Below are 27,330 nucleotides of genomic sequence, written 5' to 3' on the forward strand. Positions count from 1 at the left end.
GTTATATTTACACAAGGCAATAACAAATCTATTTTCCTAAAGGATTCATGTCTATGTGCCCTCAATGTTTCTCAATGATTTACTTTGCAGTATGTTTTCTAGTGTAGTTAACATGAATTTTCTATCTCCGCCTACTCTGTAGTATTTATACTCAGTGATATACAGCTCCATGACATCATCTGAAGGGTATGCCAGGGTCCTATACCCTTTACACAACAGCCAGGGCTCTTAAGAGAACTCTTAAGCTCTTCTCCAGAACAGTATCTGAATATGAAGGGTTTAGAGGGATATGGGCCAAATGCTGACAAATGGAACTAGGTCAGATTGGGATGACTGGTTAGGGCTGGCACGTTGGACCAAAGGTCTGTTTCCATGCTGTATGATTCTATGTTGAGATATCAGATTGGGAATTAGAAAAGAAACTGTCCAGAAGGTAGGGGCATCTTCATCAAAAAAGTGCAATGCAGATTTAATAGGTTGATTCAGTGGATTGGCCTATGAGGTTACAATGAATTTGCAAGCATTTCTGCAGTCTTGGTTATTTCTTTTAAAATACATTTTTTTAAGTTTTTTGGCAAGTAATGGGAGTTTTGATTACATTAGGAGAGTTTATAAGTGAATAAATTAGACAGTGTATTGCATTAGGCTTTCAGATAAAAGATTTTGGAATTGTTTTCCTCGGCTTAGGAGAAACAACCACAGCTTGGAAAAAGCCATTTAGTTTCAGTTTGGGGCAGTTTTTGCAGATGTCTTGGCTGAAGCTGTATGTGTAAAAGAGTAGTTTCTGATGAAATGGAATGTTTTAGAACTGTTAAGAAATACATTACCTCAGTGTAAGGAGTTTGGTGTGAAAGTTCCAGCATAGAAGTGATTAGTTACAACCCCGAAGCTGAGAAAGTCTAAGCTGAGTTGTCTGAAGGCACCAGGAAGAGACCATCAACTTTGGAAGAGACAGAATTGAAGCCACAGTTAAACTAAGCCCAATAGGGATGATAGAGAAGAGAACTCTGTCTAGAATGAATATTGTAAAGGAGTGCTTTGGAATTAACAGTATTATATTTTACCGTGTGTTTCTGAATCTTTTAGTTTAGCTCATATGTAGATAATTCGGTTCATTCTATTTTATCTTTATTTCTTTCCCAAATTAAACATCAGTTTTATTATTAACTTCTAATCTGCAGCATTGCATTTTTGCATTTTGGTGAAAGACAAATCAAACAAAAAATATGATCTACAAAGCCAGAATTCAGCCTCGGATCTGACTTGTCCAATAACATCATCAACTGGGATCATAACCATGTGTTCAAGGTGAAAATGAATACTCTTTTGACTATTAAGGAACCAAGGGATATGCTGAAAGAGTGAGCAGTGGAGTTAAGGTAACATACTAACTATGATTATTGAATGGTGGAGCAGACTCAAAGGGGTGTATAGCCTACTCCTGTTCCTAGTTCTCATGTTGTCCTTGATTTTATCAACACTTGATGCATCATCTCATCCTTCTGTAGGTCAGGAAAAGAAGAGATAGAATGTGTTGCCCAGGCAGTGGAAAGCGTAAAAAGGAAAAAAAAAGTTCAATATTTTCCCTTTACTCTGTCAAAAGTTTCCCAAATCTTGACAACCACTTCTATCAAAAAAAAATGACAAGGAGCACCAATACCAGATTAACTCTTTCAGAACAGTTTTCTACAAACTACGGCAGTGAATGTTTGACCTTATGATGGAAGGAAGGTCATTAAAAAAGGAATTGAAGATGGTTGGGCCTGGGATACCACCCTGAGAGACTCCTGCAGAGATATTCTGGGGCTCAGATAAATGACTTCCAAAAACAACAACAATCTTCCCTTTGGCTAGTGTCGTACCTAGTATAATGGAAATATTTTCCCAACCATCAAACTCCAGCATTCCCCATCTGAATTCCCATTAACCAATTTTGCTTGGATTCCTTGATGCCTGAATCAAAGGCTATTTTGATGTCAAGGATAATAACTTCCCTTTCACCTCTTGTTAATTGGTTGGACCAAGGTTATAATGCCTGAAAACAATTTGAACACCTGGAGATAAATTACTGTCTAGACCAACGATGTTTATGAATGTTCTAAGTCACAAAAATGAAACGCTCTCTTCTCGTTGGAAAAAATGCTGCTTTCTACCAGCTGAATCTATTCATCTACAGACACCACTGCCACAAAATGTAAACACATTTATTTTTAAGCAAAAATTAATTGTTTGGAGTGGAGACTACTAAGAACAAGATGGTACCATAATACAAAGATTCTATTCTCAGAAGTCAGACATGCTCCCTGTCAATGCTATCCCTTGTTAAATAATAGGAATTTCAGCCATCTTTCGATTTTTTAATAACGCAGTAGTCTTGCCATGTTAAAAGCTGCAACAAAGATAAAGGACACCAGGTAAACCTCCAACAAGAAGCAAATCAAAATCTTATGCAAAAGAGCTAAGGAAACCTGTTTAGAAATGCAGTTGAGTAGCAGATCCCACACCGTCTAATAAGAGTCAGATTACTGCACATTTTGAATTTGTCACTCACTCTCAACTTCATAAAATTCTCATTTGTGTTAAGTCAGTGTTCTTCAGGATGCTTTGAGCAAAATGCTTCTTCTAGCCACAGCAGAAAATCTTCTTCACTGCCAATAAGTTCAGATGGATACTCAATCCTGTGCTATGGGTTAAACACAACATAATGGGCTGTCGCAGCCCTAACCTCTTATTAAATTGACATAATTTTACTGTTCTATGCATTCATTTGAGGAATAGAATAGCCCTTGAAGATGAATTGTTCATCTTCTTGATTAACTAGACATATATCTCTAACCACTTTTACCCTTTATCCACTGATATGAAAATATTAAAAGTTGTGTAAACATAATATAGCTAGATCATTTTTAATAACATGTTTTACAGATCAGCATTCAATACAACCAATATAAGCATAAGTACAACACTATCCAGCATTAATCATACAGCAACACCAATGCAATGAATTAACATTAAAGAGAAAATGCACAATGTGAAAAAGTTAGCTGATTTCACTGGGTACACATGTGTCAGCATTTATTCTGAAGACAGTTACAAAAATGCTTTGTATTTAATATTGTTTGGAGGACTTAAGTTTTTGAAGAATTATACAGAATGGATATATTTCACATTTTGTAGAAAAGCCTGGGGTGGTTTCTTTAAAAGAGGTGTTGGGGTCAATGCAGACATTGGAGATTTTTTCAATAATACTTCCTGTAAATCACATGATTGCAATAGGCTTGCTTTGCTCTCAATCCCTGGCTTGGCTGTTTTGAAAGGTGATTGGCTGGAGAGATGTTCATTTTCTGTTGTTCGGTTGGAAGAAAGCCCACTAAGAATTGGCTACATTGGAGCAAAGCTGGCAAAAAAAATCAAATCACCTAGTTGGTATCTCCTAATGTTGAAAAGAAAATGCTCTTGTTGAGTTCAGGGTGAAACTTATTCTTTTGAAAGAGTGATTAATGAAATTGTATTTTCTGAGCAATTTATATCTGCAAGGCATCAGAGGCAACGAGTTATTAGTTACTTGACCACACCTGCCCAGAACATCAGAGCAATAGACTCTAGAACATTCTATGCTGTATACTTTTACCTTCAAGAACAATCCATTTTCCAGAAAACCAATCACAGCAATCATGTGTTCATTCCTCAAGAGATAGAGAGAAAGAGAAAGAAAGTGTGTTTTTTGGGAGGAATATTTCGTGATATAAGCATTTGTACTTCTATATTAGCAACCCTGTGTGTTAACTAATTATGTATCTTTATTGACCAAGTTTTGTTTTGATAAGAAACCAACAATTGTACTTAAGAAACTTAGTTTACAGTTCTTGTTGTTGAGACAAAGTATTTAATTAGTCATCCTGGTAACTGAGTAAGTATTTTTTGCATTATGAGCCATGGAGTAGTGGGGACCAGAGTGAGGCACCCTGTTGTTGGATTTAAATTAAAGCCATCAATTACATTATGATGTTGTTTAATTTTGCTCTGTTAAAGTTACAGTATTATTAATAAATATTTGAAGCTACAAATCCAGTGTCTAGAATTGATTATTTACAGAGTCTGGGATTGGTTATTCAAAAATTCCACTTAGGAACCATGGGGGCAATTTTTGAGTGTCTTTGAAGGTTTTAATTTTACTATGTTGCAAGCACAGAGTTAGGAAGGCTAGTTTGGTTCAGCTATCTATCTCTGTGTCATAACAATATCCCTCCAGCATCAGATAAAACAACTTCCAGTGGCCACAACGATGCACTTCAGTTCTTTTCATTGATATTGAACTCAAAGTCCTCAAGTATTGTGAACCAAACCATCAGGCAAAATGCAACTCTACCAGTATGCCACTGGGTGAGCAAAGACCGCTTTTTGAACTGGAATATATAGAATCCTATGTCACACTTAAACACTTGAAATCACACTAACAAGTTAGGAACTAGGGCTGAAAACCACAAAGAAAAATCACAAACACAGTCAGATCAGTCACAATCTTACTGAATGATGAAATGGATATGTGGGGTTAAATGTTCTAATTCAGCTTCTAATTCATTTGTTCATCTGCATGTTTGTACCTCCACTAGTTACACAATGTGGGCCTTATGTCTCTGAAAAAAAGATTTTGGGAAAATGAAGTCGACAGAGTCTTTCAATGGCCTCCTGGCCCAATCCCAGTTATATATCTTCCTGTTGTTTTTAAACCAAGCTTGTACCGTGTGGACATCTATCAAATGCCATTGATCAAAGGCAGCCCAATGTGAAGTAAAAATACTTCTTTTAATGCAAGACTATTAATCAAGTCAGGTCTACACATGTAAACAGGGAGGCTCCTCAAATACAAGTCAAGAAAATCACATACCTTGGAATAAGACCAAACAGAGACTCTTCATTGTGGGACCCTTGACAGGACAATTAAAGACTATGCATTGATTTATTTGTGATTAATATGAAAGCCTGATAGCCTCTTTTTAAACAGATAGAAAAGAACTAGTATTTATATCATAACTACTGTTTGAAATACTGTGATGACCTTTCTCTACGCTGCCATGCTTTTAATAAAAGTGTTGATGGAATTTACATCCAATTCAGAACAGGCAGTATTCTCTTCAACCCCAGACAACGCAAATTCTCAACTAAGGCATCAGAGATGATGTTGGTATCAGAGATGATGTTATAGGAATTCCTGTTTGGCAAATGACGGTGGCCACATATAATTTTCTGAAAATAGTCTTCAACCAATCATGGTCTGTTTTTCAAAAATGGCTGATGATTGAGAACTAACAATAAACTTGAGGAAGACAAAAATATTTCAACCATTGTCAAAGCCTCACTATGCTTCGTATGCTATAATTATCAATCACACAATCCTGTAGGTTGTAGATAACTTTACTAACACAAAAGAATAATCTCAAGAAATTGTCAGTGAGGTAGCAAGTAGATTTAGCATGGCAAGTTCAGCATTTGCCTGTTTACTCATACATCTGTGGAGGAAATGAGGAATTAAACTTACAGTAAAACTCACAAAACTGTGATAATACTTACCCTCCTATATACCTGTGAAATATGGACTATCTACTGCAGAAATATTAAAGAATTGAACAGGTTTCACATGACATGCAATCCAAACATCATGGCCATCAAATGGGAGGGCCTCGTGCTGAAAAGTGTGGTCTCTACGCATCTTGGAAGGCAAAGGATCCCGATGCCGATAGTTACATAATCATAGATGGCTGGTAATTTGTGCACAGCAATGTCCCATGAACAAAAATAGAGCTGAATGGTTTATTCATCCAGTTGTTTTGATGGTGTAGGCTGAATCAAGAATTGTCATGACTACAATGCTCCACTCTTCTTCAAATAGTGACATTTTCTATTGTTTTCTCATCCACCTAAATAAATTAGTAGGCGTTCAGTTTTAGCTCTGAACCAAAGGATGGACTGTTGTCAATGAGGCACTCCGCAACACTTCAATGAGATGGCCTTTCATATTATATGCTGATAGTTTAGAGTGGATTTGAACATACCATCTTTCTTGACGTGTAGGTAAAATAAATTACTACCAACAAAGCCAAGCAACTACTCAAAATAATTTTTCATAATTCTCACCTTCTCTGAAAGAAACAAAATCAGCTATCCCAGAAACCTGATGATATGGATATGTTGAAGGACATGTTTCCTTTTTAGGATATACACATGATTTAAAATCATCTTTGGGCTTGCTTTTAAAGCATACTAAGTCTGATGACTGAAGGCACTCAGTTCGTATAAGCTACACAAACTATGTCTTATTTCATTACCAAATATCACCTTCACATGCTGCATTATAGATTTCAGTATTTTCTTTCAAAAAGATACCTGCATGGGATTGCTGCCAGCTCTTAAGTAACAATTCAAGCCTTCTTTGTCATGGCTGAGTTTAAATGAATCAAAACTTTTTACAAGGTTTTGAATTTTACAGACAAAATTCACTTATTTTTAAAAAAGTTCTAATTTAGCTCCAAAGACAAATCAATGCAAAGGATAACTCACTTTAGAAAGCATTCTGCAATGCAAAGGCTACTGTCTGACAATATGCAAAGCTTTCTCTTTTAAACTAGCTGGTTTGTGAGTTTCCTTTACGAGGAATATTGAGGCATCTTCTTTAAAAGCGAAGCAAATCACAAAGGTAATATACGTACACGTAACAAAAACATACATGCCTTGAGTATACTCACATTTACTCTCATTCACTTACTATAAGCACATACATAACATCAAATCCTGTCTAATTCATTCATACAAAATGCATAACCATAAATTCAAGCACCCATCTCTGTGAAACCATTATTTATTGTTTGGGTACAATTCTGATTACTTTGGAACTATATCTGAAATGATAGTAGCAAAACTGAAAATTTCAGATAAAAAAAATTGAGGTAAAGAACCACCCCATTTTTATCTTCAAATCTACTGTCGTAGAATCATCACCAGCAGAGCAAGCAACAATAACTGAACTCAATATGCTGAAGTAGTGGCAATATCACAAGGCTCTTAAGCTTCTCACTGTATTTGAGAAGTTAAGCACTTGCCAAAGATTTTTACAGAGGGATGCTGCACTTCCACACTAGATTACATTGAAGCTTAAAAATAAATGCTTCAACTGCATTTTATTCAGCAAAAACTGATGATAGATTAAAGGGAAGAATTTATATATTGCATACAAATCAGATCGGTGCCTGGTGTTCATTTGAATGCTTCAGTCTTCTGAGTATGTTTTCTTACACGTAATCTCGAAAGCATCAACTTTACTGGCTGTTTCATCTGGAGGACATACAAAAGTAATAGGCAGGGACCCTGATTGAGTAACTCAGATGAATGCAGAAATGCTTCAGAGTGGTTTTAAGACCGAGATTCTTTCATTAATTATCATGTACAGCTACAGGCTTTCAGTTTCAGTTACCAAGTTTGGGAAGATATTGTGGATTATTCCCTATTGTAGTATATGGCTACCTTAGGCAGAGACAACTGGCACTAACAGTACTTGTGTAGCCCCTATTAGCTCCCCAGAGATTTGCATTGAAGCCTGAAACGGGCAGATGTTTAAGGAATAATGTACAGCAGACCTCGGGGAGCAAAACTTAAGGGAGGATGAGAAGAATGGAGAGGAACCTAATCAGTAATCAACACATGTATCAGTAACTTTTCAAGAGAGCAATATAAAAACTCTACCAAACCATCATTACAGTGAGCAGAGGGTTAAAATTTTACAGAAAAGTTCTACAGATAACAGACACGTACTCTACAGGAAGCCTGGGTTAGGGACAGGTCACCAACAAACATTTAACCAGTTACTTAAATTCAGATGATTAAAAATAATGCACTTATAAACATAGAATGTCTGCAAAATACAAACTGGGGTCTGGATGAAAGTCTGTTTCCCCTGAAGCGCAGACTCTCGTGGTACATTCATACGATACTTCTCTCCCTACCCCCAGCACTTTCCAGCTCAGACTCTCTTTGAAACACAGCTCTTTCTTTGGTCAGGGTCTGTTATAATCTAGCACATGGGAGGAAAGCAGAAAATAACTCAATTTGTGGAATTGCCTACCTCACCGACCCAGGTAGCTGGTGAAACTCTGTTGCTTGCAGCCTCATTCCTGCAACATATAACCCAATTAGGCAGCATCTGTCTGTATTTCCTTTCAAACAAAACTTCACTTGGGATGAAGTGGGGGAGGGGGGGGATAAAAGAAAATCGACTCCTTCTGCCTTTGGTTTCCTTACAGCCGAGGACCTTTGCTAAGAAACTCCATATCTCAGCCAGTGAGAGAGAAGGCTCAGTACACCCGGGGCTTGCTTTGTTTCAGGTCTTTTCTGAGCTGCCTCTCTGTCATCCCTCTTTTTGCACACTCCCTTTCTTCACTGGCCTCCAGCTTACTGGCTCTGACGTCTCTGCTCAGCTCCTGCCTCCCTATTCCCACACCTCCCTCCTTTGACCTTCCTTGACTTCTTTCCATTGAACTAATCACCAGCTGCCTCTGAACAGTTTTGTTGCCACAGCAACCGTTGTCCCTCTCCAACTCCACTGGGCCAAGACTACAATAAACACAGATTCTCCAGTTTCAGGCACATCAAACGTGCTATTAAAGGGGCAACAACTCGACAGTCCAAATATTGTTTCAGTGATAGGCAACCTTTTGACAATACAACAGGATTTTGCTGCTCAAGTATTCATGAACTATTTCCCCCCAATCCCCTAGGCTTTTCATTAAACTATAATGAAGCTTTTAGGGAAAAAAAACAAAATCTGTAATCACAGAGCTAGTTGCTGCTTACTATGGGTTAATATAATGCCAGCAGCAATTCTGTGCACACAGTGAATAATTTACAATTTCTACTCTTCTCTTTCTGGATTTCCGAACAAGTTGCGCAGGCAACTCAAAAACACAAAATACTCCAGCTGCTGAGCATTTGAAGGAAAAACAGGAAAAGCTAGAAATACTCAGAAGGCCAGGCAGAATCTGTGAACAGACCACCAAGAGTTAAAGTTTCAGGTCGATAATCAGAACTTCACTTCTGCGGAATATTTCCAGCATTTTCTGTTGCGATTTTGCAGACATCCCTCTTCGTTTAAGTAGAAACAACGTTAAGAAACCACTAAACCACACCAACAAATCCAAATCGTTATAAAGAAAGGAGGGTCTTCAAGTATTGAAATGTTTCCAATGTCCCAGGAATATTCAGGAAATGCTGGGACACCTTCAAGCTGTGATTTTAAACTGGCCTGGAGTTACAGTATACTATACCCAGTGCACCATCTCCCATGGTCACACTCCTAACGCAGGGGGCTGAGAAAACTCAGGAATTTCTGCACTTGGAAACTGGCAATAGTGTGTTCATGTGCCACAACAACACCTACAAATAAATGATAATGATGCTGCTGCAGGATCTTCCGTGAATTGATCCTTCCTCTTCTGACATTCTCTTCCATCTACCCCCACCCTCCATCTTCTCTCTCACCCCCTATCCCTCACTTCCCCCTCCCCACAACTCTTTCTTCTCATCTTCCACCATCCCTTGCCCTCTCCATGCCCCCTCCCCACCAGATCATGCACCACTTCTTCCAGTTCTCTCTTAACTCACCCTCCCTCCCTCAGTTCTTCATTCCTTCTGGCACTCCCCTCCCCCTCCTATAGACATGTCTCCCTTCCCCTCCAATGTCATCTCTCATCTGGCCATTCCAACACTTCCTTCATTTTCCCAACACTCTCTTTGCTTCATTCCATCTCCGCCTTCATCACTCCACCTTACCATATTCCCTCTTCCCCAACCCCTCCCCATCTTCCCACACACCACCACCTTCCTTCCCCCTCAACCAGCCTATCCCAACACCCACGTTCTGCTCCAAATTCCCTCCCCACTACACTTTCCCTCTCCCTCCTCACTTCCCCCTCCCTGTAACCCCTTTGCCATCCCTCTTAACCCTATTTGCCCCTTCTCCACCCTTGGTCTACCTCCTCCCCCTACAGTCACCAGCGCCATTCTTCCTACTCCTCCTCTCCTTCCCATTTAGACCCAATCCCATTCACCACCACAACTGCTACCCAACACCACTCCAACTCCGTTCCATATTGTCACCCTCTCCTCCACTGCCCTTCTCTCTCCTCTTACAACACCTGTATCCTCTTACCCATCTCTCCAACACTGCCTAACCACATCCCACCTTGCTCTCCTCCTCCCCTCACCATCCTACTTCCCCTCCTCCTTACCCTGTCCTCATTCACTCCTTACTCACTTTGATCCTCATCATCTGACTCCCTGTCCTTCCTCCTCTCTACTCCTCTGCCTCCACTTGTCCCCTTCCTCCCTACCTCTCCTCCAATCCCTTTCTTCTACACCTTCTGTCTTCCTCGTTCCCATCCTTCTCCCTCTCCCTGTTTTCCAATGCCCCCCTCATTTGCCCTCCCTCTCCACCTCTCCTTTCTTTCCCCAATACCCAACTGCCCTCCCTACCTACGCTTCTCTTTTCCCCTTCCTCCTCCTCTCCCCATCCTGGATCATTGCCACTTCCTGACCACTGAAAAGCATTTTTGTATTTTTTAACACAAGGAATATTTCAGCATCTGTCTGCAAACTGGGAAAAGCAGTAAGTTCAGAGCAGCATCAGGGGCTGTACCCACACACAGCTGCTGCCTTTGGGTGGACTGGATAACTCATTGTAACGTGCACTGGTCACTGACATCCCTGTTTCTCATGCATTAGCCCAAGTGCCGGGAAATTTCACAACTCGGGTCAACAAAAGATCAGTTCTATGCAAATAAGTTGTGAAATTAAAAAATGCATGCATTCATTTTGATGAAACAACCTGTAAGGGAGGGTGAAGATAATCTGCTTCAGTGGTTTCTGCAATCACCTAACCTGGCAATCCTCCAGTACCGGCTACATGTCATGGGGAGCTCCCCTTCGGTCTACTGTACACTCACAAGAGAGAAAAAAGGTGAGATTGTGTGCATTGGTGCAGTTTTCTTCCATGCTGCTGTTATATATCACCTGTAAGATCATAGTTCTTGTGAATCTATTTAATCTCTTCAAGGGATGAATGTCCTTGGGCACAGCTCCAAAAAGAAACTATTTCTCCATGAATCTCAGACTGAACTCTGGTTTCAAACTGTGGCCTAACTTGACAGTGCACAATATTCAACAGAGTCACCATTTGGTGGCAGGAGGGTGTATATTCCTCTCGAGATGTTGACCACTAGGTGAAGCTCACTACAAGTGCATAGGGGCTAAAGCAGAATCTCAGTGGCTAATCTTCCTGAGGGGACAGACAGCTTTCTAATGAGAACATCCAGATACTTAAAGAGGTAGATCAGATAGAATTTTCAAGCCATTGGAATATATACATAGTTTCTCAGTTTTCTAGGTTAAAGCGTGACGTATAAAAGCAAGTTGTTGATATTATTAAAATCTTTGGCAACTCACTTATGCACACTGTTGTGACAAATGTGAAGAATCAAAAGAGGTCAAGATCAGAAACATCAAGGGATCAGTGAAGATTACAGGAGCAAAGAAAGAAGTAGTGAGAACAGGATTGAAAAGCAATAATCATCTGTTGCAGAGAGGAAACGTGATGATGTGACTGATGAAAATGGGACTTCCAGGAAGAGAAAGTTGAGAAGGACCCAAAACTAGCTAGAAAATGCGTGAGGCTTAAATGCTGTGGAATTGGAAAAGGAATGGCAGACTGACAGGAAGAAATGAAGAAGGATGATCATTATGGTAACCAAGTGAAATGGAAGGAGTTAAAATAAGGCAGTGGCTATAGATTGTTGTTGGAAGCTATGATTTGAGTGTTGACAATCTGCCTATCTGTTTAAAGGTGCTGTACACTCTTTTATCCAGGTACTCCATTGGGGCAGTTGGCGTATTTGTAAGAGAAGCCTGGATTATCAGGGGGGACACCACTGTTCCTGCAGTTACAATACACACCAAGACTAGTTGCCATGTTATTCAAAATTTGGTTCCACACATGCAGATCCTGGAATTCACCAAATAGTACGCAAAATCTGTCTCAATGTTAGTACTCAGATAACATCCTTCCTTAAAGACTCCCTCCTGCTGGGCCACAAGGCCACCTTGAATAAAAATAAAAACAATAATGTTTCTGGGCCCCTTCTGACTGTCCACTACTATTGGGCTACCACAAACAATTATCAATTGAGCGTATTAAGAAGAGAGGAGAGGATCGAGTTCAGTCAGAGAGAAAGAAGGAGAAGGAGAGGAGCAGATCAAGCTCAGTTGGAGTGGGAAAGGGAGAGGAGCAGATTGAATTCAGTCGGACAGGGAGAGGGAGAGGAGAGGATCGAGTTCAGTCGGAGAGGGAAACGGAGAGGGAGTGGAGTGGATCAAGTTCAGTCAGAGAGGGAGATGGAGAGGAATGAATTGAGTTCAGTCGGAGAGGAAGAGGGAAATGGAGAAGAGTGGATTGAGCTCAGTTGGAGCGGGAGAGGGAGAGAATTGAGTTCAGTCAGAGGGGGAAGAGGGAGAGATAAAGGAAACTGTCCAAACTCCAGAAAAGCCTGCATAACCTACTCCTGCTGCAGACGATGGGGACTGATCTCATACAGGATCTCCAGGTGAAGAGCCAGCAAGCCTCATGCTCTGCCTCAGAGGCCTCCAAGATAATCTTTTGGTCCAGGGTCTAAACCAGCAGGATGAGATGCTTCTTCTTCCAGAAGGTGCCCTATGCTCAGAATGGAAAAAGATAGCTCAGTAATGGCATTTCCATTCGACATCCTGAGGATCAGCAAATTCTTTTATGCCAGACCGTATGACATGAAGCCCACAGGTGGAGAGTCTGAATTTAACAATCAAAAGCAAGGCAAGTTGGAATGGAGAAAAAAAAACAGGCTAATTAAAACGTATTTTTGTTCTGACTTCAAAAAGGAAGACACAAATAACATTCAAAAAAGTTAGGGATCACAGAGTCAAGAGAGAGACGAACTGAAAGAAATCAATACTGGTACAGAAATAGCATTGGAGAAATTAATGGAATTAAAGGGAATAAATGCCCAGGCCCAATAATTTATATTCCAGAGTATTAAGGAAATGGCCCTAGAAATAATGGGTGCATTGGTAGTGAACTTTCAAGATTCTATAGCCTCTGGATCAGTTCCTATAGATTGGGAGACAGCTAATGTAATTCCACTATTTAAAAAGAAGCTGGTTGAGAGAAAACAAGAATTATTGATGGTTAGCCTGAGTAGGGAAAATGCTAGAGTCCATTTTTAAAGATTTGCTAACAGAGCACTTGGAACACACTGACAGGGCTGGACAACATCAGTATGGATACAAAATGGATGTCATGCTTGACAAATCTACCAGACTTTTTTGACAACGTCACTAGTAGAGTTGATAAGGGGTAGCCAGTGAATGTGGTTCACTCCATCTTTCAGAAGGCATTTGATAAGGTCCCACACAAGAGATTAGCAAGTAAAAGTTAAAGCAAACAGGATTGGGGGTAATGAACTAACTTGAATAGAGATAGTAGGAACTGCAGATGCTGGAGAATCTGAGATAACACGATGTAGAGCTGGGTGAACATAGCAGGCCAAGCAGCATCAGAGGAGCAGGAAGGCTGACATTTCGGGCTTAGACCCTTCTTCAGAACGGGTCATTTCTGAAGAAGGTTCAGACCTGAAACATCAGCTTTCCTGCTCCTCTGATGCTGCTTGGCCTGCTGTGTTCATCCAGCTCTACACTTTGTTACCTCTAACTTGGATAGACAACTAGTTGGCAAACAGGAAACAAAAATTAGGAATAAATAGGCCTTTTTCTGTCAGTGGCTAGTGGGGTACCACAAGGATCAATACTAGGACCCCAACTATTCATAATATATGTTAATGATTTAGATAATGAATTAAATGTAATATCTCCAAGTTTGCAGACCACACAAAGCTGGGTGGACGGGTAAACTGTAAGAAGGATGCAGAGATGCTTCGGTGTGATTTGGATAACTTGAGAGTATGGGCAAATGCATGGTAGTTGAAATATAATGTGGATAAATACCCCAGGTTATTCACTTTGGTCGCAAAAACATGCTGGCAGATTATTATCTGAATGATGATAGATTGAGAAGGGGGAAGGTGCAATGAGACCTGGATGTGCTTGTACACCCGCTGCTGAAAGTAAATACTTAGGTGTAGCAGGTACTGAAGAAGGAAAGTAGTATGTTGGTTTTCAGATACAGGAGCAGAGATGGCAGACAAACAAGAGGCAAATGTAGACATTGGGCTGCTGGAAATTGATGCTGGGATGCTAGTGATGGGAAATAAGGAAATAGCTGAAGAACTTAATAAGTACTTCACAGTGGAAGACATGAGTAGTATCCCAACAATTAAGGAGAGTCAGGGGGCAGAGTTGAGTATAGTAGGCATTATAAAAGAGAAAGTGCTAGAAAAGCTAAAAGGTCTAAAAATTGATAAATCTCCTGGCCCAGATGGGCTACATACTAGAATTCTGAGGGATGTGGCTGAGGAAATAGTGGAGGCTTTGGTTGTGATCTTTCAAAAGTCACTGGAGTCAGGAAAGTCCCAGATCATTGGAAAATTGCTGTTGTAACCCCCTTGTTTAAGAAAGGATCAAACTTACGAATGCACCGTCTCTTGCCGTTGGGTCCTGGAGTGAGATTTGAACTCAGAGCTTCCAACTGAAGCAGGAGCATCATGCGTTGATGCCTCTATTGACAAGGGCTATTATGTGGGAATTTTACGTGGACTGTCTCAAAGGGCTGCTGAGATTAACCCATTGCAAAAGAATATTCTTCAAATAATTCTATATTTTACATCAATATTTAGTTGATATTTAATTCTGAAATTTTGATCTCTTTCTCTAGAAAGCAGTAACTTGTGCTGGGATCTGCTTATGTACATTATTGGATATCCTGACTCTTGAAGGGCTTAACTCTTGATTTACGTCACATCCCACCTTAATTCTGATGTGCTGTCTCTTGTACAGAAAGCAGAGAAATAATTGAGAGTTCAGGAGCTTCATAATCTCAGAGAAGTATTCTTAGAAATGAACTTGTGTCAAGGAAGTTTAGTCCTGAAAGACGTTGCCGCGTGGCTTATTTAAGTAACTTATGCAATTTACAACAATTTGAAAAGAAGTACCACCTTGAGACAAATTTTGTGTCAAGAACTGACCGGATCAGAAATTGGCTTGCTGAAAGAAGACAGAGGGTGGTGGTTGATGGGAAATGTTCATCCTGGAGTCCAGTTACTAGTGGTGTACCGCAAGGGTCGGTGTTGGGTCCACTGCTGTTTGTCATTTTTATAAACAACCTGGATGAGGGCGTAGAAGGATGGATTAGTAAATTTGCAGACGACACTAAGGTTGGTGGAGTTGTGGATAGTGACAAAGGATGCTGTAGGTTGCAGAGAGACATAGATAAGCTGCAGAGCTGGGCTGAGAGGTGGCAAATGGAGTTTAATGCGAACAAGTGTGAGGTGGTGCACTTTGGTAGGAGTAACCGGAAGGCAAAGTACTGGGCTAATGGTAAGATTCTTAGTAGTGTAGATGAGCAGAGAGATCTCGGTGTCCATGTACACAGATCCTTGAAAGTTGCCACCCAGGTTGACAGGGTTGTTAAGGCAGACAGTGTTTTAGCTTTTATTAATCGAGGGATCGAGTTCTGGAACCAAGAGGTTATGGTGAAGCTGTACAAAACTCTGGTGCGGTCGCACTTGGAGTATTGCGTACAGTTCTGGTCATCGCATTACAAGAAGGATGTGGAAGCTTTGGAAAGGGTGCAGAGGAGGTTTACTAGGATGTTGCCTGGTATGGAGGGAAGGTCTTAGGAGGAAAGGCTGAGGGACTTGAGGCGGTTTTCGTTAGAGAGAAGAAGGTTGAGAGGTGACTTAATTGAAACATATAAGATAATCAGAGGCTTAGATAGGGTGGATAGGGAGAGCCTTTTTTCTAGGATGGTGACGGTGAGCACGAGAGGGCATAGCTTTAAATTGAGGGGTGAAAGATATAGGACAGATGTCAGAGGTAGTTTCTTTACTCAGAGTAGTAAGGGAATGGAACACTTTGCCTGCGACGGTAGCAGATTCGCCAACTTTAAGTACATTTAAGTCGTCATTGGACAAGCATATGGATGTACATGGCATAGTGTAGGTTAGATGGGCTTGAGATTTGTATGACAGGTCGGCACAACATCGAGGACCGAAGGGCCTGTACTGTGCTGTAATGTTCTATGTTCTATGTTCTAAGACAAAAGATGGAAAATTATAGGCCAATTAGACTAACCTCGGCTGTTGGTAAAATTCTAGAATCCATTGTTAAGGATGAGATTTCTAAATCCTTGGAAGTGCAGGGTCGGATTAGAACGAGTCAGCATGGATTTAGTAAGGGGAGGTCATGCCTGGCAAACCTGTTAGAATTCTTTGAAGAGGTAACAAGTAGTTTAGACCAGGGAAAACCAGTGGATGTTATCTATCTAGACTTCCAAAAGGCCTTTGATAAGGTACCTCACAGGAGGCTGCTGAGTAAGGTGAGGACCCATGGAGTTCTACGTGAGCTACTGGCTTGGATTGAGGATTGGCTGTCTGACAGAAGGCAGAGAGTTGGGATAAAAGGCTCTTTTTTGGAATGGCAACCGGTGACGCAGGGTTCTGTGTTGGGGCCACAGCTGTTCACTTTATATGTTAATGATCTGGATGAAGGGACTGGGGGCATTCTGGGGAAGTTTGCCGATGATACGAAGAAGGTGGACGGGCAGGTAGTACTGAGGAGGTGGGGAAGCTGCAGAAAGATTCAAACAGTTTAGGAGAGTGGTCCAGGAAATGGCTGATGAAATTCAACGTGAGCAAATGCAAAGTTTTGCACTTTGGAAAAAAGAATACAGGCATGGACTATTTTCTAAATGGTGAGAAAATTCATAAAGCTGATGTACAAAGGGATCTGGGACTGTTGGTCCAGGATTCTCTAAAGGTTAACTTACAGGTAGAGTCCGTGATTAAGAGGGCGAATGTAATGTTGTTGTTTATCTCAAGAGGGTTGGAATATAAAAGCAGTGATGTGCTTCTGAGACTTTATAAAGCTCTAGTTAGGCCCCATTTAGAATACTGTGTCCAATTTTGGGCCCCACACCTCAGGAAGGACATACTGGCACTGGTGCATGTCCAGCACAGTTTCACATGGATGATCCCTGGAATGCTAGGTTTAACGTACGATGAACGGCTGAGGATCCCAGGATTGTATTCATTAGAGTTTAGAAGGTTGAGGGGAGATCTATTGAAACTTACAAGATAATGTATGGCTTAGAAAGGGTGGACGCTGGGAAGTTGTTTCCATTAGGTGGGGATACTAGGACCCGTGCGCACAGCCTTAGAATTAGAGGGGGGTAAATTTAAAACGGAAATGAGGAGACATTTCTTCAGCCAGAGTGGTGGCCCTGTGGAATTCATTGCCATGGAGTGCTGTGGAGGCCGGGACATTAAATGTCTTCAAGCCGGAGATTGATAGATTCTTGATCTCACAAGGAATTAAGGGCTACGGAGAGATTGCAGGGAAGTGGAGTTGAAATGCCCATCAGCCATGATTAAATGGCTCGATGGGTCAAATGGCCTTACTTCCACTCCTATGTCTTCTGGTCTTATGTCTTGCTGCAAGTGTACAGGTCAGGGAAGGAGGGGGAGAGCTCTGAGAAACCTATAAAATTCTAAGAGCACGAGACAGTGTAAAAACAGTAATCAGAGTTATGGGTAGGCCATATAGAGCTGGGATGAGGAAGAGTTTCTTCACCCTGAGAGAGATGAGCCTGTGGAACTCTCTGCCAAAAAAAGCAGTTGAGGCATTGAACGTTTTCAAGAAAGAGTTAGCTAAATGGATCAGTGGGTATGGGGAGAAAGCAGGAGCAGGGCACCAAGTTGGATGATCAGCTGAGATCACATTGAATGGTGAAGCAGGCTTGCAGGGCTAAATGACCTACTCCTGTTCCTATCTTCTAAATTTCTATGTTTAAACTTCCAAGAATTGTTGGATTCTGGAAACGTGCTGTAAACCATGGAGCAAGCACAAGCCCAAGCTAAGCTGGTAGATCTTAAGAACTATAACACAACAAGATTTGGAGCAGAATTAGGCCATTTAGTCCATCGAGTCTGCACTGCAATTCAATCATGGCTGATACATTTCTCAACACCATTTTCCTGTTTCTGCCCATAACCCTTGATCCCCTTACCAATGAACAACCTACCCATGTCTATCTTAAATACAGTCAATAACTTGTCCTCCACAGACTTCTGTGGCAATAAATTCCACAGATTACACATCATCGGGTTGAAAAAGTATTTCCTCATCTCAGTTCTAAAGGGTCATTCCTTTACTCTGAGGCTGTATCCCCAGGTCCTAGTCCCTGCTACTAGAGGAAACATTCTCTCAGTGGCACTCTATCCAGGTCTCTCAGTATTCTGTAACTTTTAATCAGATCCCCTTATCCTTCTAAACACCAGCGAATACAGCTTTAGAGTCCTCAACAGCTCCTCATATGACAAGCCCTTCATCTCAGGGTTCATTATTGCAAATGTCTTCCAGACATTCTCCAACATCAATGCATCCTTTCTAAAATACATTGCACAAACTTTTCACAACATTCCAAATGCAGTCTGACCAGTACCTTGTACAGACTAAGCAGTACATCTCTGCTCTTGTATTCTAGCCCTGTCATAATGAATGCTAATATTGTATTTGACTTCCTAACTGCCAACCAAACCCGCATGTTAACCTAAGAGAATCCTGAACTACGACCCCATTGTCCTTCGGATTTCTGAAGACTTTCCCCATTTAGAAGATAGTTTAAGCCTTTATTTTTCCTACCAAAGTGCATGATCTGACACCTTCCCACATTGTATTCCATTGGGCACATCTTTACCCACTCTCACAGCCTGTCTAAGTCTTTCTACAGCTTCCCCCCTTCCTCAACATGACCTGTCCCTCCACCTATCTTTCTATCATCTGCAACTTTAGCATCGATGCTTTGAGTTGCTTTGTCCAGATCATTAATGTATGATGTGAATGGTGTGGTCCTAGCACTGAACCCTGTGAAGCTCCGCTAGTCATTGGCTGCCATCCTGAAAAAGACTTCTTGATTCCCTACTCTCTGCCTTCTGCCAGTCAGCCAATTCTCTATCCATGCCAGTACCTAGTCCCTAAAACTACGGACTCTTATCTTAGTTAGCAGCCTTCTGTACGATATCTTGTCAAAAGCCTTCTGGAAATCCAAATAAGTCACGTCCAGTGCCTCTCCTTTGTTTAACTTGCTCATTACCTCCTCAAAATTTCTAACAGATTTGTCAGGCATAACCTCCCCTTGAAAAAGGCCATGCTGACTCAGCCCTATTTTACCATCACATTCAAGTACTCTCAATCTTATCCTTAATAATGAACTCTAGAGGATTACAGGCAGGTGAGGAAGGGAGCTCAAAAATGGTCTGAGGAGAGCCAGGAGGGGGCACGAGAAAGGCTTGGCAGAACGGATTAGGGAGAACACAAAGGCATTTTACACTTATGTGAGGAATAAGAGAATGGTCAAAGAAAGAGTAGGGCCAATCAGGGATAGCACAGGGAACTTGTGTGTGGAGTCTAAGGAGGTAGGGGAAGCCCTAAATGAGTTTTTTGCTTCTGTCTTTATGAAAGAAACGAACTTTGTAGTCAATGAAACCTTTGAAGAGCAGGTGTGCATGCTGGAATGGATAGAGATAGAGGAAGCTGATGTGCTGAAAATTTTGTCAAACATTAAGATTGACAAGTCGCCAGGCCTGGACCAGATTTGTCCTCGGCTGCTTTGGGAAGCGAGAAATGCAATTGCTTCGCCACTTGCGAAGATCTTTGCATCCTCGCTCTCCACTGGAGTCGTACCTGAGGACTGGAGAGAGGCAAATGCAATTCCTCTCTTCAAGAAAGGAAATAGGGAAATCCCCGGCAACTACAGACCAGTAAGTCTCACGTCTGTCGTCTGCAAGGTGTTAGAAAGGATTCTGAGGGATAGGATTTATGACCATCTGGAAGAGCATGGCTTGATTAAATACAGTCAACACGGCTTTGTGAGGGGCAGGTCATGCCTCACAAACCTTATCGAGTTCTTTGAGGATGTGACTAGAAAAGTTGATGAGGGTCGAGCTGTGGATGTGGTGTATATGGACTTCAGTAAGGCATTTGATAAGGTTCCCCATGGTAGGCTCATTCAGAAGGTCAGGAGGAATGGGATACAGGGGAACTTAGCTGTCTGGATACAGAATTGGCTGGCCAACAGAAGACAGCGAGTGGTAGTAGAAGGAAAATATTCTGCCTGGTAGTCAGTGGTGAGTGGTGTTCCACAGGGCTCTGTCCTTGGGCCTCTACCGTTTGTAATTTTTATTAATGACTTGGATGAGGGGATTGAAGGATGGGTCAGCAGGTTTGCAGTCAACACGAAGGTTGGAGGTGTCGTTGACAGTATAGAGGGCTGTTGTAGGTTGCAGCGGGACATTGACAGGATGCAGAGATGGGCTGAGAGGTGGCAGATGGAGTTCAACCTGGATAAATGCGAGATGATGCATTTTGGAAGGTCGAATTTGAAAGCTGAGTACAGGATTAAGGATAGGATTCTTGGCAGTGTGGAGGAATAGAGGGATCTTGGTGTGCAGATACATAGATCCCTTAAAATGGCCACCCAAGTGGACAGGGCTGTTAAGAAAGCATATGGTGTTTTGGCTTTCATTAGCAGGGGGATTGAGTTTAAGAGTCGTGAGATCTTGTTGCAGCTCTATAAAACTTTGGTTAGACCACACTTGGAATACTGCGTCCAGTTCTGGTCGCCCTATTATAGGAAAGATGTGGATGCTTTGGAGAGGGTTCAGAGTAGGTTTACCAGGATGCTGCCTGGACTGGAGGGCTTATCTTATGAAGAGAGGTTGACTGAGCTCGGACTTTTTTCATTGGAGAAAAGGAGGAGGAGAGGGGACCTAATTGAGGTATACAAGATAATGAGAGGCATAGATAGAGTTGATAGCCAGAGACTATTTCCCAGGGCAGAAATGGCTAAAACGAGGGGTCATAGTTTTAAGCTGGTTGGAGGAAAGTATAGAGGGGATGTCAGAGGCGGGTTCTTTACACAGAGAGTTGTGAGAGCATGGAATGCGTTGCTAGCAGCAGTTGTGGAAGCAAGGTCATTGGGGACATTTAAGAGACTGCTGGACATGCATACGGTCACAGAAATTTGAGGGTGCATACATGAGGATCAATGGTCGGCACAACATTGTGGGCTGAAGAGCCTGTTCTGTGCTGTACTGTTCTATGTTCTATGTTCTAAAATCTTACCTACAACTAAGGTCTGGCTAACTGGCCTATAGTTTCCTGTCTTCTGTTCCCTTCCTTTTTAAACAGGGGTGTGACATTAGCCATTTTCTGAAGGTAGAACTAGTATTTTAGACTTAAATAAGGGCAACTATTTGGGCAGGAAATCTGACCTTGCTGAAGTGAACTGGTATACTAGGCAGAAGAATAAGTAAATTCCTCTTATAAAGAAGATTTCCAAGGGGAGGACCCACCATCCAGGGTTAACAAAAAATGTCAAGGAAAGCATCAAACTGAAGGAAGAAAAGCATATGCAAAGATGAGTGGCAGGTCAAATCATTGGTCAGAATACAAAGAACGGCATAGAGTGACTAAAAGATTAAATAAGTAGAAATCAGACTATGCAAGGAAGTTAGCCAGAAATATCAAAATGGTAAGCAATTTAAGAAATATTTAAAATGCGGAAAGAGTAAATAAAGTGAGAGTTGGTCCTCTTGAAAGTGAAAATGTTGAGTTAATGGAGGAAAATAGAAAATGAAAGTTCTTAAGAAAGGTGGCAAATGAGGTAGAGTGTGCATTGCTATTAATTTAACAAAGTTCACGAGATTCTGTAATGGTTCCATCAGACTGAAAAATGGTAAATATAATCCATCTGTCCAAGAAGGGAGGCAGGCAGAAAACAAGATAGTGTACCCCAGTTAGATATCAATAATGGTGATAGTGATCATGAAAGAGGTTCCAGCCGGACACTTAAAAAATATTCCAGATAATTGGAAAGTGTCAGCATGGATTTGTGAAGGGAAATTGTGTTTAGCTAATTTATTGGAGTTCTTTGAAGGAATAAAATGCACTGAGGATCGGTTTTGGGGTGATGGGTGGAAGGGACCCACTGACATGCTGGATTTGGATTTCCAGAAGGTATTTAACAAGGTGCAACATAAAATATTATTGTGCTAAGTAGAAGCACATGGTGCAGGAGATAACACAATGGTATGGGGAGAAGATTGGCTGGCTTGCAGAAAACAGGAGGCATAAATGGGTCTTTTTCTGATTGGTAGGGTGTGATTCTTCTAGAGATCTACTGGGACCTTGGCCTTTTTGCAATATATAAAAATGGATTGGTGAAGGGCACAAAGGCATGGTAGCTAAAATTTGCAGTTGACGCAAAGATACATAGGAAAGTACTTTGTGAAGACACAAAGTGGTTGCAGATGGGTTGAATGACTGGGCAAAATATCCGACATATGGAGTATAATGTGAGAAAGAGTGAACTTACTTATTTTGGCAAGAAGAATAAAAAAGCAAAGTATGATGTAAATGGAAAATGACAGTGGAATTCTAAGCTGCTGAGTGACCCTAATACTCTAGTGCATGAATCACAATAGATTAGTACAAAGTAGGTTTGTTTCTATTCATGCATGGGATATGGGCATCATTGGCTAGGCAGCGTTTATTGCCCATCCCTAATTACCCAGAGGGTACTTCAGAGTCAACCACATTGCGGTGGGTCTGGAGTCACATGTTGGCCAGACCAGGTAAGGATAGCAGTTTCCTTTCCTTAAAAGGCATTAGACATTTTTCCCAGCAATCAGTAATGGATTCATGGCATTTGTTAGACAAATTAATTCCAGATTTTTTAAAAATTCAAATTCCTCTATCTGCTGAGGTGGGTTTCAAACGTGGGTCCCCAGGACATTACCTGGGTCTCTAGAATAGCAGTCCAGGTCAGTGCCGAGAGGCAGGTTGGGAGAAAGGTTAAGTGGACAAAAAGTCAGCAAATAGAATATAATGTGGGAAAATGATGAGATGTTTATTTTGAAAGGGAGAACAAACAAATATAAATTTATTTGAATGCAGAACAATTACAGAAAGCTGCAACACAGGTGCAGCAGGTAATTAGGAAGACAAATGGAACGTTGGCCCTTATTTCAAGGAAAGTTGGAGTACAAGAGTAGGAAAGTCTTACTGAAACTGTACAAGGTGCTGGTGAGACCACATCTGGAATGTTGTGAGCAGTTTTGGTCCTCTGATATAAGAAAAAATTAATATGTTGGGGACAAAGAAGGTTCTATGGGACGATCCCTAGTATGGACTGACTGTCTTGTGAGCAAAGGCTAAACAGGTTGAGACCCTACTTGCTGGTGTTTAGAAGAATGAAAATGATCTCATTAAAGCATATGGGATTGTTAAGGGGTTTGCTAGGATAAATGCTTAGAGAATGTCTCCCCCACCTCACCCCAGGCTCCCAGAGAGATTGGACAGCATATCCTCAAAATTAAGCGTGCTAATTTAAATTTGAGGTGAGATTACTCCTTCTCTCAGAGTTTCTTTGGAAATCCTTGCCACAGATAGCTGTGGAGGCAGAGTCCTTGTGTATTTTTAAGGCTGAGATAGCTAGATTCTTGATCAATAGGGGAATCAAGGGTTATGGGGAAAAGACAGGGAAATGTACATGAAGAATGCAGGGCAAGTCATGATGCTGTTGAATAATAGAGCCAAATGACCAACTCCTGTTCCTAATTCTTATGGTCCAATAGTATGCAGGTACAGCAAGTGATAAGGAGGCTAATGGAACAATGTCCTTTGTTAGCACAGGAATTGAACATACAAGTAGGGATGTTATGCTTCAATTCTGCAGAATGTTCTATATACCGGAGGCAATGGCCTAGTGGTGTTATTGCTGGACTGTTAATGGGGATGTGAGTTTGAATCCTGCCCAGCAGATGGTGGAATTTGAATTCAATAAATATCTGGAATTATGAATCAAATGATGGCCATGAATCCACTGCTGGGGAAAAACTCATCTGGTTCAGTAATTTTCTTTAGGGAAGGAAACTGCCATCCTTGCTTGATCTGGCCCACGAGCAACTCCAGACCCAAAGCAATGTGGTTGACTCTTAACTGCCCTCTGGGTGGGCAATAAATGGCCTCATCTTGTGAATGAATAAAGGGGAAGAAAAAGCATTGGTAAGACTATGCCTTGAATACAGTAGTTTTGGTCTTTTTAAAGATGTAAATGTTTTAGAGTCAGTCTGGAGAAGGTTTACTAGATCAATATGTGATATGAGTTGGTTTTCTTATGAGGATCAGACTGGGCTTGTTTTCATTGAAATATACAAGATTCTAAATGGCCTTGACATGATGACCGTGGAAGCAATGCATTTTCTTGTGTGGTAAACCCAACCTGTCCAACTGTTCCATGTGATACAATCTGCTATAGTCACTAAAATCATAAGTTTCTGATTACTATAGCTTCTTTCATATTTGCACCATCAGGAGTTTATGTCTAAGAGAAGGATAGCCCTTATTAACTTAAAGCAGCCAAAAAGGCAGATCAATATCCTCCAAGTTGTTTCCAGAGATTGCTAGTGGGGACAATGAAAGATTTCACATGCAAATACAGAACAAACTCCCCTGTGAAATGCAAAGGACTCATTCGAGGAGCCATTCAGGTAGGTCATGCAAGAGGTGGACCTTTCACAAGTAAATGATCTGGAAGGCCAGAGGGTATTAATCCTCCCACCATTAAAAAGAACTTGAGATGAATCCAGAGAAGTTGGTCAGACTGAACAGAGTCATACAGCACAGAACAGACCCTTCTGTCCGACCATTCCAAGCTGACCATCATCCCAAACTAAACTAGTCCCACCTGCCTGCGATTGGCCATATCCCTACAAACATTTCTTATTCATGTACTTGAGAGTTGTGAGAGCATGGAATGCGTTGCCAGCAGCAGTTGTGGAAGCAAGGTCACTGGGGTCATTTAAGAGACTGCTGGACATGCATATGTTTACAGAAATTTGAGGGTGCATACATGAGGATCAATGGTAGGCACAACATCATGGGCTGAAGGGCCTGTTCTGTGCTGTAGTGTTCTATGTTCTATGTTCTACTTATCCAAACGTCTTTTAAATGTTGTAATTGTAACCTCATCCACCACTTCCAGTGGAAGTTTATTCTGCACACGAATCACTCACTGCGTAAAAAAATTTTCATCTCATGTCTTTATTAAAACCTTTCTCATCTAACCTTAAAAGTATGCCCCCAGTCTTGAAATTCCCCACCCTGGGGAAAAGAAACCTGCCATCCACATTTTCTATATCCCTCATGATTTTATAAACCTCAATAAATTCACTATTCAATCTCCTAAACTGCAGTGAAAAAAGTCCCAGCCTATCCAGCCTCCCCTTATAATTCAAACTCTCCATTCCTGGCAACATCCTTGTAATATTTTTCTGAATCTGTTCCAGTTTAATAACGTCCTTCTTATAACAGGACAACCAGAAATGAACACAGTACTCCAGAAGTCCTAACGCACATTCCCCACATGTTGAAATCACTTTGGTTTACAATTACATATTCAATAAAGATTTCCCAGACTGCATTATTGTAAAGCTTTTTTCATTCTGAATAAACATGGATTATTGGCTCCTTTCTTATACTGCACTTATTAATATTGTTATTTTAATTGTCACTGTGTTCTACAATTGTTGTTATTACGCTGTTTGTGAGCTAACAGATAACGGAAACCCTACTTAAGAATGAAAACGTTACAAGGATGTACAAGTGACTCCTTGGTTTATGTTAATACTTCCTGCTAAATTTCAAAATTTAAAAAAACCCTTAACAATATTTCAATTCAGTGACAGAAACAGAATTGCTGAGAAACTCAGCAGGTCCAGCAGCATCTGTGGAAAGAAAGTGGAGTCCAGTGATCCTATATCAGAATTCAGTTTCTCCAGCAAAACATTGAAATAAAACAAACAACTTTAGATGCTGGCAGTGTTTAAATTTAGTGCCTTGCCAAACTATTTTCACCTTCAATTTTTGGCCTGACGAGCATAATAATTATTCAGTATTGGAACTTGCAAGAGATATTCAATCTGGGATAAATACAAGGTTAAGAAAAATCAAGTGGAGGACCCAAATGATAGGCTTTTGTTGAAAAACAAAAAAGGCCAATTGTCACAGACAAATCAACACTTCTAACTTTCCCGTTCTTTCCTTTCCAGAAAGGATGGTGAGGCACAAGCGCAAAATGGGACAGAATGCTGGAGAATTATACGATGAATTTGAGAAGGTATGGTAGTTTAGCAGTTAGCACTACTAGTTGACAGTACTATGCACCCACTTTCAATTCCAGCCTCAGGTAACTTCATGCGAGGAGCAATTTCAGTTTGATTCTGAAGGGATGCAGGCTGGTGAAAGGGTATAGAAGTCCCAATGGAAATGGCTAAGCAGAGAATTATACATAAACCGGAGAAGTCTGGGAACAGACAAGAGACGGTAGCGGGGGAGCCCTAACTATAGAGCTGGAAGGGCATCATGTGAGCGTTAAGAAGGTTGAAGCCAACCGTAAATTGAAAGGGATCGACTGAAAATTCACCACAGGAAGGATTGAGACCGCAGTGATCCTGAAGAATGAATGGTAGCTATCACGGATCAAATACACTGGTCTCTTGTGAGACAGCACAGCACAGAACATAACCACACCCTTCACTGTCTCAGAATACAGCTGCAGAACTAGAAGTCATTGAACTCAGTTCAAAACGTGACTTTCATAAACTGATCTGATTCTTCCCCTTAACTCAAAGTGTTGGAAAGAAAGATGAGACACAGAGCTGCCAACTTTGCTCAAAAAGACGAATAAAATCCGATCTAAGTATAAGAAGGAAAAGCCGAGATCTAAAAATGTTTAAAAAAGCAGACCAAATGAAAATATCAAACGTTTTTGCTTGATCATAGAAAGAATCACCATAACATTCTTGGTAACAGCAAAAAAGACACGTTATTAACACAAAAAGATGCTAATCTAACTGGTAGTGAAGAATGACAGAGAGAGAAGGGAATGACTGACCCTAACCCTAGTGTAAGCGTCTTACATTGTTTGGTCTGACCTAGTTGAGCCTGTGGGGACACCTGCTGGAGGAACTGGCAGACAGCACTGTGCCCAAAGCTGTAGCCTCCATTAATCAGTTTTACAAC

General features: G+C 41.0%; 1 protein-coding gene across 8 annotated transcripts in view; it reads right to left on the minus strand.

The window, feature by feature from the left end:
• The window catches only part of LOC125460808 (DENN domain-containing protein 2A-like), a 134,344-nt gene that overhangs the window by 99,163 nt on the left and 7,851 nt on the right, over positions 1-27,330 (minus strand). For 2 of the 8 annotated variants that reach the window (XM_048548805.2, XM_048548802.2), the window contains exons 1-2: positions 8,293-8,481; positions 8,117-8,165 (exon numbers count right to left, since the gene is read on the minus strand). The exons of 2 other annotated variants lie outside the window; for them this stretch is intronic. In XM_048548805.2, coding sequence (XP_048404762.1) covers positions 8,117-8,163 — 47 coding nt within the window. In that variant the 5' untranslated portion in view covers positions 8,164-8,165; positions 8,293-8,481. Of the gene's footprint in view, positions 1-2,551; positions 2,569-5,571; positions 5,660-8,116; positions 8,483-27,330 lie in introns of those variants that run through there. 4 more of the 8 variants (XM_048548806.2, XM_048548801.2, XM_048548804.2 and 1 more) reach the window with 4 other exon arrangements.

This window comes from Stegostoma tigrinum, chromosome 18 (assembly GCF_030684315.1).
Source record: "Stegostoma tigrinum isolate sSteTig4 chromosome 18, sSteTig4.hap1, whole genome shotgun sequence".
In the NCBI taxonomy this organism is placed as follows: domain Eukaryota; kingdom Metazoa; phylum Chordata; class Chondrichthyes; order Orectolobiformes; family Stegostomatidae; genus Stegostoma; species Stegostoma tigrinum.